The 10,758-nt window shown below is 32.9% G+C and overlaps 1 protein-coding gene across 1 annotated transcript; it reads left to right on the plus strand.

The window, feature by feature from the left end:
* Positions 1-6,729: 6,729 nt before the first annotated feature.
* LOC107918449 (rhodanese-like domain-containing protein 14, chloroplastic) lies at positions 6,730-9,269 on the plus strand. The gene is made up of 6 exons (XM_016848018.2): positions 6,730-7,493; positions 7,623-7,669; positions 8,025-8,117; positions 8,205-8,343; positions 8,435-8,537; positions 8,849-9,269. The coding sequence occupies exons 1-6, from the start codon at positions 7,274-7,276 to the stop codon at positions 8,961-8,963; spliced, it is 717 nt and encodes a 238-aa protein (XP_016703507.1). The 5' UTR covers positions 6,730-7,273; the 3' UTR covers positions 8,964-9,269.
* The last annotated feature ends 1,489 nt before the right edge of the window (positions 9,270-10,758 follow it).

Raw genomic sequence — 10,758 nt, forward strand, 5'->3', positions numbered from 1 at the left:
TTTGTGAAAGGAGTTTACATGAAAACACCTAAAAAGGGCCATTTTGTGAAGTTGTAAAATAAGTTGTAAATGTGTGAAATAATTAAAATTGTGAGTTGATATATTTATAAAAAGAATTCGTCTAGGCTTGGTAAAGGAGGAAATTCGATAAAAATCGATTTATGAGCCTAAGGGTAAAATTGTAATTTTTGTAAAGTCTAAGGGCAAAACGGTCATTTTGCCAAATTGTGAATTATAGAATGTTTTAATTAATGTAATGATTAAATGAGTGAATTTCATCATGTCAGATCAAGAAAATTGAGATTTGGGCTTAAATCGGAAAGTATGAGGTTATGGACTAAAATGGAGTAATTAGCCGGAATTGTATTTGAGGTAAGTCCATGTGATTAAATAAGTATGATATCTATGTTATTGTTAATATAATTCAAATCTATCTTGCTATGATTTTATTGAATTTTATGTTGAAGATATTGTACATGAGAAAGTGATGCCAAATGTTAATAACATGTATGTGATGATTGAATGCACTGGAAATTTGATGGAATATGACATTCCATTGAAACGAGTAAGTTGGGTGTAAATAATGTAACTATACAGTTATTATGTGTGATTAAATTGATATTGCATAAATTGTTTGATTGTGACTATGAGTAATGGTATGATGAGACTTATCATGATAAACTCTCGGTTGAACTTTAGGAATAGATTGGATAATCATGCCATGACCTTTGGGTGATATGTGTGCTAGTATAAGACATGTCTGGGACATGCATCGGCCACATTATGAGAGCCAGTGTAAGACATGTCTGGGACATGCATCAGCATTGAGACGAGAGCCAGTTTAAGACATGTCTGGGACATGCATCGGCCTCGAGATATGCAAGCTAGTGTAAGATCTATCTGGGACATGGCATCGGCTTGACATGTGTCAGTGTAAGACCTGTCTGGGACATGGCATCGACATCGATAGATGAGAGCCAGTGTAAGACCTGTCTCGGACATGGCATCAGCTTCGATACATGAAAGTCAGTGTAAGACCTGTCTAGGACATGCCATCGACTTAGATATATGAGCCAGTGTAAGACCTTGTTTGGAACATGGGATCGGCATTGTACCCTATGTTTGAGGCTTAGTGATTATCCTGTGGTATTCCAAATGGTTCAACGGGAAATTTATGATTTAGGTCAAAATGGCAGAGCTTATGGCTATGTTGTGAGTGGTAAATGTACTTACATGAAATCGATGAGATGTGAATTCAATTCATGTTGTATGATTAATAATGAATGAATATGAGCATGTTGAGTAACACATGTACGTATGCCAAACTCATGAAAAATGATTTTGGTTTATGATGCATATTTGGTGAGGATGTAAATAAGTAAGTCATGCCTATGGGAATGATTTTGTGATGACCTTGTGATTATAGGTATATACTTATGATGAATAAACGTGTATTTTTACCAAGGTGGTGAAAATGAATTAATAAGGTGTGATAAACTTAGTATCATTAATTTACACTAAAACAGTTTTGGACTGCAGCAGCAGTCCAACTTTGAAAATCCACAAAAAATTATGGAAATTGAGTTATAGTCTGAATAAAATATGAAATTAAAGCTTAATGAATTTAGTTTCACATAGAAGAAATAATGTAAGCAAAGGAGTTTCATATTATGAAATATTTAAATTGTTATGAAACAAAGTCAGAATGATTTCGAAATCCCCTGTTCTGATTTGAGAAAATAATTGAAAATTGTACAAAAATATTTATGGGTTATAATTTATATTATTATAATTCTCAATGAGTCTATTTTCAATAGAAATAGACAAGAATGTCATCTGAGTCCTGTATTATGAGATAATTAATTTTTAGTGAAGAGGGGTCAAAACTGTTAGAAAACAAAAAAAGGGGTAAGTTTAAGGAATAAAATATACTTATTGGCTAGACCAAAAATTCTAAAAATTTTGTGGTAAGAAGATATTTGAATCTAGTTTCAGGGAAAATTAGCGGATCTTAATTTAGAGTTCCTTATCTCTAGATATAAATAATTTAGTAACTATGACCCGAGAAAACAGCTTGACTAGAACATAAGTAAAAATGCAAATAAGGTTATATTACCTTGAGAAGCAAGTTGATAAATTGCTTATTATTTTCATACGGTCTTACTAAGCTATAAAACTTACCATTTCCTTTCCATTTCTTTAATGTTGCCAAGTTAGCTCGGGGTTGTAGATCGTCGGAGGCAGCATCACATTATCAAGCTATCACCTTTGGAGCATTGATACATATGTGAGCATTTTCAAGTGAGTGGCATGTATAGGGGCTTAGTTTTATGATATGAGTTATTGTGGTTAGCCAAATGTATTGGCCTATATTGAGTTATTTGTATATGGCTATGAAGTGTGATTCATATTGATTATGGTTTGTGAACTTATCTATCTATGCTATGTTCTAATGCTTGTGATGTGATGATGTGATTATGCTTGTTGGCCATATATGGTTGGTGTTATGAATTATGTGCATGATGAATGCTTTATGACCAATCGAAATGGTCATGGCCATGAATTAAATGTGTAATATGGAAATAAGATGACGATTATGAAAATTTGGTAAAAGTGGTCATTAAATGACAAGGCTAATGAATAGGTATTGTTGTGTCTTGACTTGATATTATATGAGTATGTGAAATGTGTGAACGATAACATGTTAATGTTATGAATGTGTCTTAATATGAGATGCTAAATCATTAAAATAATGTCATGATATGTGTCCTTGGTGGGTATAAAGATGTGAAGGATTAAGGGTAACATAAAGGCTTGGAAAATAGCCTAAGTGTTGGCCACACGGGTTGAGACACAGTCGCGTGGGGGACACGGCCTTAGCACATGGGAGGTGGCTTAGTTGTGTGGTTTAATTTAGTCGCTGATGTCATAGTTAGAGAGTTACACGGCTAGAGGACACGGGTGTGTCGAAGGCACACGGGTGTGTTCCTGAGTCCACACGGGCGTATGACTTTGTGTCATGGGAAAATTTTCTAAGTTTTCATGAAACTTCTCAAAGTTCTCGATTTTGTCCCAAATCAATCCCGATGTATGTTTTGGGCTTCGTAGACCCAAATAAGGAACGACATGCATGTGTTTGAAAAAGTTTTGAATTAAAAGAAATTTTATGGCCCGGTTTTTTGCATGTATGTGTATGTTTAAGTTTGGTAATGCCTCGTACCTTGTCCCGGCGTCGGACGGGCAAGGGGTGCTACAAGTTTTCCTAAAGCAGTTTCACCAAGTTTTAAAAATCAATTTTTCCTCAATGTTCTTATCCTTCTCCAAAGGTTTTCTCACCTCTCAAACACCAGATTTTCTCTCAATTTTAAATAAAACACTCAAATTCTTCATCAATTTCCTTATCCTTGTCCAAAGGTTTTTCAAGAAATTAAATTATATTCTGATTCTTCATGATATTTTTATGTATGTTGCTTTTGCAGATCAAGATTCGATCATTATAATGAAATTTCTATGGATATAAAGTTTTAAGTCAAAAATGAACTTGAAAATGGTGGAATTCATATTTCTAAGTTAAATAACTACTTTTAAATTATTTTTATCTTATTTTTATCTGATTAAAAGTTTTGTAAACACAATTTGATAGGTCATTAAATGATTTTATATTATTAATGAATTTCCCTATCAAATGCTCACAAATGACGATTTTTTCGAAAAAATTGAATTTTAAGTTTTCATGTGTCTACATTGGTTTAGATCTACAAAAAAAATGATTAATAAGAATTTTAGAATCAAATTTAAACAATAGAAATCAGAATTGATTAAGGAAATCTAAGATTTTGACAAATTTAGTCAAATTTTTTGTTAAGAGGGGAGTGGTTGGATCTAATTTCTGTTGATGTTTGGATGTGTTTATGGTTGTTAATAACCATACTACATTGTGTTCAATTTTTTTGTTAAGTTCCGGATCCATTGGAGCCCTTTATGAGTAAGGCGAAATACAAGGAGAAGCTCGTTTAAGCTTTGACAACCAACCAAAAACTAAATCGATGAGTGATCGAGAGTGCTTCTTGTAAGAAAAATTCAATGAGTTAATTGGGGAGCTTAAGTTAGCCTGAACACCTATCCTAAGTTCTGAATGTAAGTTTTCTTACTCGATCGTACTTTAATTTGCACATAATGCATTTGTGATGTGATATGTAATGCATGATGAACAATTAAAGCAAGTATTATGTGTAAATATCTGTATATGGTATAAGCTTTGTTGGTGTTATGCACACATATGATATCTAATGTGATTATGGCTCATTGAGCATAGCGTTAGCACTTGTAAGTGCATTAAATGTGAATGTGATAGTGATGTGGATATGATGAACATGAACATGCAAATATGTGCATAAAAACAATAAACAATTGTGTTTAAATGGATATGTTGGCCTTTTGACCTCTTGAAATCATTGAATATAAATGACATGCCATAGGATTTGAGTACTCAAATATATGTTTGATATTTAGGACATGTTGGAGAGATAAGGGAATGTTGTGCTTTGACTCCATTCAATGGGACATGTTGGTCTGTTGGGGAGTGTTAGCTTTTTGCTCCTCTTGGACTTGGGACATGTTAGACTCTTTGAGTCATTAGTATGTTGGAGATCCATGTATCCAATGAATATGTTATCTTATATGTTCATAAGCTACATGCCAATATGTTAAATTTGAATTGTGTAAATAATGTCTAAATGCGTTATGGAGTGAATGCTTTTAGTATACTTTCTTTTAATCTTTGAAAAAGACTTCTTGTAGCATTCTTGAGCACCCACTGAGCTTCGTAAAGCTCACGCTCATGTTAAATATTTTGTAGAGAGATAGCTTTACCAAAGAGGGGGAAGTGGGCACACAAAGTGATCCAAACACGGCATTACGGTTGAGTATGTGCTAAGGCAATGTGGGTTACTTTGGTAAGAATAGAATTTTCTTTTTGGTACTACAAAAATGGACTTTATGGACTGTTGTTAAGGAATTTGAATTTTGGCTTGTGTTTTGTTTGATGTTTGTGAATGATGATTTTGAATATGCATGATGTTGGTTGAGGTTTCATGATAAAGAATTGCATGAATTTTTGTTTAAAATGTCATAAAAATGTGTGAACAATATTCAATAAGTTTTAGTATGTTTTAAATGACCAAATAGGTCAAAATAAGCATGTAGAATTCTGAGAAAACCATGATGTGCAAATATGGTGTGTTGAGCAATTGAATTGTTGTTAAAAAAACATGTATGCTAGCATGATCATTTACTTGAGGGGTCAAATCTTGCTATTGAATGTTATTAGGTATTTGAACATGTTTTAGATGATAAATGTATGTTATGTGACTTGTTATAATTGATAAATAGGCCTAAATGCATGAAATGGAATGCTGGGTAGTGTTCAGAGTTGAAAAATGTAGGTTTTGGGTTTTTTCTGCAGAAATCTACAAGTGATGTCGTGACGACATTCAAGAGTCGTCAGGACGACCAAAATTCCGTCGTCATGACAGGAGGCCCTTCTTAGATTACATCGCGATGAGGTAAGTTGTGTGGTCATGACTTGGCACACTGAGTGTTTAAATCTTGTTTTGTTAACTTTGCAATTTTGTCCAACATATTTTAAATTAAATTGGAGTCCAAAAACACAATGAAATGCTTTGAAAATTTGCACACTCATAATTTATATGTTAAATTGCGTAATTCCTAAAATGATTTTGAAATATGGTTATTTTGTACATTTTGTTGTTTTTATGATGTAGTCCCTAAAGCTTAGGTTTTAAAATTAGATAAAAAATATTAACTGTTATAAACTTATTCTTTCAAATAATGATTTTAATAGAACCCTAAAATAAAAAAGTCCTCTAATTTGTTGTTTTGTAAGTGTTATCGTATGTTGAATGTAAAAAGAAAAAAAATACCCTTGGATGTCGTTTGAATGTTTTGTTAGCTAAAGCATGTAATTAGGATTCGTTTGTTTATCTTTGTTTACTTTTTGTTGGTTATGCATGGTGCCAATGATGGTGTGTAGTGTAATCACGTAAGTGAAAAATATAACGTTTTGGATTCTGGTTGGACCATCCCAACCGAGTTTGTGACACCAAAAATGATGGAGAATTGGAAGGTGAGACAAGGAGTAATACAATCAATCAACCCAAAGTTGACAGAAATGAGATAAGTGCACTCATGTTTTTTTTTCATCCAACAAGCTATGAGTTGAGCTCCACATGATCTAATTGATTATTAATTCTAAGAAGGGAGAGCAAACGACAGAGGGAAGTAGGTTGATTGCTGTGAGAAATTGCAATCTTCAAAATACATATATGAATGGGACACAGAGATTAAGTTAGAAAATATTTTTAGGGATCATAATTAAATTATATAACTTTTAAAGTTAAAATGTAATTTTATTGTATTAATTTATATCTTTAAAATATTTAAAAGATTAAATTAAAATTTTATTATCTTCAAGATCAAAATAGAATTTGACCGATTACTCATTTATATTTTATAAAATATAAAAGACTAGTGTAATAATTTTTCATTTTAGGGAGCTCTACCCCTATGTCATAGTGCAACCTTGTAGTGTCATGATAGGGTAGGTTGTCAAGGGGCCACTCATATATAGGGCATGCAAAGGATAGAGAAACCTGAGGAAGGATGAATCTTTTCTATTTAAGAAAATGTCTTCATTCCAAACACATTTACGTTTTCTGATAATGTTTCTATAAAAACGTTTTAGCATTTTATAAGGATGGACAGTCTATATTGGTTGGGCTGAACCACCAGTTATGACCATTGAGATTATTAACTGAGTTGAGTGGGAGCCTCCATCCAAATGTCTCACAAACTTACAATCGAGTGAGCAAGGTTGTGTTTGTGACACCCTGTCAACCCCTTTCGTGCCGCTTCTGAGGCTGATGGGAGGTAGGTTCTAAGCTAAGGCCCTAATACTGAAAATTAGTAACAGCATCTATATTCTACCATAACTGAAGATAGGCCTAGCCAACTTGGCTCTCTGTGGATGACAGAAATCCAACTGTGACAAACACCTTAACACATGAACCACAAACTCAGATTTTTCAACCAAAAAAAATATCCAGAATGAATGGCCCACTTCTAAAACAAGCATCCAACAATCTCTTTGAAACAACATGAAAATGACAAAAACACAAGCCCATTTCATATAAAACTTCCTCAATCACCCAAACTCCTTCAGTAGCAACTGATCTTTTCTGCGATTCAGAAGAAAATGGCAGCACTCACTTCAATTACCCCCAACCCAGCTTCATCCTCTTCAGTATACTCCAATTTCAGGACCTCTCCATTGACTCTCTCTTCCCAGATTACTGCAGACTGTTCTTGCCTTTTGAGTGTAAGATTAGGTCTAGCATCAAAGCAAAGGCTGGCTTCCCGGAATCGGCGGTGCCTAATTATCCGAAGTGCAGCAACAAAGCCTGCAAAATCACCAGGTACCACTACTGTTGTAATCCAACCTTAATTTAATCATAAGATGAATGGTCGATTGAACCTCAGGCTCAGGAACAAAACAAATTGACTGACCTGACTTTGATTTTCTTCTCTTCTTTTGGAGGGATTAGCTGAAGAAGACTGGAAGGTCAAGAGGGAACTTCTCTTGGAAAAAAGGGTATTCCATCTCCCACTGTCATCCTTAAGTGCACATTTTGATGCTTGATACATACTTGGAAAATTTAAAATCGTCACTCTCACCGGTTGTTTTAGGACAGAAAGCAATAACAACTTTCAAGCTTAAACAGAACATGTATTGATACAACAAACAACCCGTTCCTCTTATAAGTTCCTACCTAATGATTCTATATTTAGAAGATGGAAGTAAAAAGCTAGAAATATTTATAAACACCATCAACGATCATGAATTGAGAAGAAGAATCCCCTAAGGGGGGATAAAGCTCCTGTACACAGGTGAGTGTCTGTAAGGATGACAACGCAACCATAACAACAGGATTACCCTTTGCTTGCAGGTAAGAAGTGTGGATGCAAAGGAAGCTTTTCGCCTTCAAAAAGAGAATAACTTTGTGATTCTCGATGTACGTCCTGAAGCAGAATTTAAAGAGGTCAGTCGGCTCATTACAACAGGAAAATAATCATTCACGAAAGGGCGTTTCAGTTAGTGCTGCTAAATTTGATGCCTTTTGATGCAGGCTCATCCAGCAGGGGCTGTTAATATTCAGATATATAGGCTTATAAAGGAGTGGACGGCATGGGATATCGCCAGGCGTGCAGCATTTGCATTTTTTGGCATATTTTCCGGCACAGAAGAGAACCCTGAGTTTATGCAAAGTAGAACAACGTTCTCTAATTTTCTTCTATTGTCCACCACCATTTCCTACTTAGCAGTTACAAAGGAACTAACTGTTTGTTATCTAAGCAGGTGTAGAATCAAATTTTGGCAAGGACGCAAAGATAATAGTGGCATGCACAACTGGGGGTACAATGAAGCCATCCCAAAATCTACCTGAAGGTCAACAATCCAGGTATTTACAGCATTTTGATTTTTTACAAGCTTATAGCATGCATTATAGGCCTAATTAGTAATTACAAGCTTAATGTAGTTCAAATCTGATAGCTAGGTGTGGTGCTTAAATGAGACGTAGATAGGATTAAACTAGTAACTTAACAAACCATCGACTTTGATTAAAAGTGAAGCTCAAAAGGCCTAATTAGTAATTAAGAGTTGATATATGATGATTTTTTATTTCCCCTCAATCAAAGCAATTAAAGTTATTTATTTGCCGAACTTTTTTTCAACTAGAAGATACAAATGCTTGCTTTTGAATCCTTGCAGATCACTCATAGCGGCTTTCTTGCTTGTGCTCAATGGGTACAAAAATGTTTTCCATTTAGAAGGGGGTCTTTATACATGGTTCAAAGAAGGACTGCCATCAGAATCCGAAGAATGATATCAAATGATTAGATGGTGCTTCCATTGAAGCTCAAGTTTTGTCCTTAAGAATGATTTCTACCCTTTTCCTTTAGGTTTTGAATGTGATCTCTTTTAGGCATTTTAATCCTACTAAGAATCTTGTATCACCTTAAGTTATGTATGATTTTTTTTTTCTGTTAAATGTGAAAAATTGAATGTATAAGTAGTAAAACCGAAGGTTTGCAACTAGTGGCAACAGCCAAATCATCAAATTTAAAGTGATTCACAAAGACCTGTCAATAATCAGTGTACTAGTTTAAACCATTTCATGTTTTACACGTAATTAAGTGTACCTTAAGACAAGGCCTTCACTCTTTCCTGCTGAGTTTAGTGGTAAAAATCCATGTCCAAATACTTTGTTCAAATCCAAGCTGATGTTAATCTTGACAATATCGGGTGGGATAGAAGATAACTACCCCATTTGGGCAGTGAAAACGAAACAATATTTGAGTGCTTTTGACTTGTGGGATGCTGTTGAAATAGGTAGAGAAATAACTCTTTAAAGAGTAAATCCTATTATTACTCAAATGAAACAAAACAGAGAGGAAATTGCCAAGAAATTCAAGGTTCTCTCTTGCACTCACTCTGTAGTCAGTGATGCAATTTTCAAAAGGATAATAATGACCTCTGAAATTGCCAAAAATACCTGGGACAACTTAAGGAGGAATTTGAAAGAAGTGACAGGACCAAACAAATTGAAGTGTTGAATTGAGGGAGGGAGTTTGGAGTTCTCAAGATGAAAGGGTCAAAGATTGTCAAAGATTATGCTGGTAGGTTCACGAAGGTTGTGAACCAATTTAGGTTGCATGGTGAAGACCATCCAGATAAAAGGATAATTGAAAAGGTGCTTGTAGGGGTTCCGGAGAGGTCAAGTAAAAACGTATTCCCATCTCAAATTTGTCCCTTTACAAAAATTAGTTTGTAAAGGATTTTAGCATTTAATATTTAATTAATTTTTTAAATATTATATTTTTAATTACAGTAATTAATTTAAAATAATAATTTTCATTTGACTTATTTAATATAATTAAGATATATTAACTTATCAATTTAGATATTATAATATATTAACTTATCAATTTAGATATTATAATAGAAAATTTTTAAATAATAAGTAAAGCATTTTTAACATATTCAACATACAATATAATTTTATTTTATATAATTAACATAAAGTAACATTATTCAAACAAATAATTAATTAACATAATTAACTTTAAAATTAATTAAGTGATAATTTAAATACCTAGAATTCTATTCGAGTAATAACTTTATTTCACATCAATAAAATTAAGACAACTTTTGTTTACATAAAAAAATTAACTAATAATTATAAATTATAAATTATAAATTATAATTATAATCATCACAACTTTTTCCTTATATTTTATACTTAGAGATCTATTCAAGAAATAACTCTATTTATTGTTTTTCAATGTCTAATTATTAAATTTCTATTAAATTATAATTATTTTTAAATGTATAATTATCACAACTTTTACTTTTTTTTGAAGTTTTTAAACTAATACTTTTAAATTAAATATTATAAATATTTTTAAATGTGAATTTAGTAATATGATGCAAAATAAAGGGGATTCTCGTAAGTTCAATTTTTTTTCCAAACTCATGCTTTTATATATATGTATATTATAGATAATTAGAGTTAGTGTAATGAAAGTTTTAGATTTTTTTGAAACGAACTTTTAATTGTGGTATCAATAGTAATAAATCTGATCAAACTAACTATTTGTGTTTTGAGGCTTAGGGGAGAG

The sequence above is a fragment of the Gossypium hirsutum genome, chromosome A08, assembly GCF_007990345.1.
Source record: "Gossypium hirsutum isolate 1008001.06 chromosome A08, Gossypium_hirsutum_v2.1, whole genome shotgun sequence".
In the NCBI taxonomy this organism is placed as follows: domain Eukaryota; kingdom Viridiplantae; phylum Streptophyta; class Magnoliopsida; order Malvales; family Malvaceae; genus Gossypium; species Gossypium hirsutum.

Coding starts and splice junctions, on each gene's coding strand:
- LOC107918449 (XM_016848018.2), top strand. CDS start 7,274: ATGGCAGCACTCACTTCAATTACCCCCAACCCAGCTTCATCCTCTTCA. Junction 7,494..7,622: donor AAAGCCTGCAAAATCACCAG/GTACCACTACTG, acceptor TGGAGGGATTAG/CTGAAGAAGACTGGAAGGTC. Junction 8,118..8,204: donor CTGAAGCAGAATTTAAAGAG/GTCAGTCGGCTC, acceptor CTTTTGATGCAG/GCTCATCCAGCAGGGGCTGT.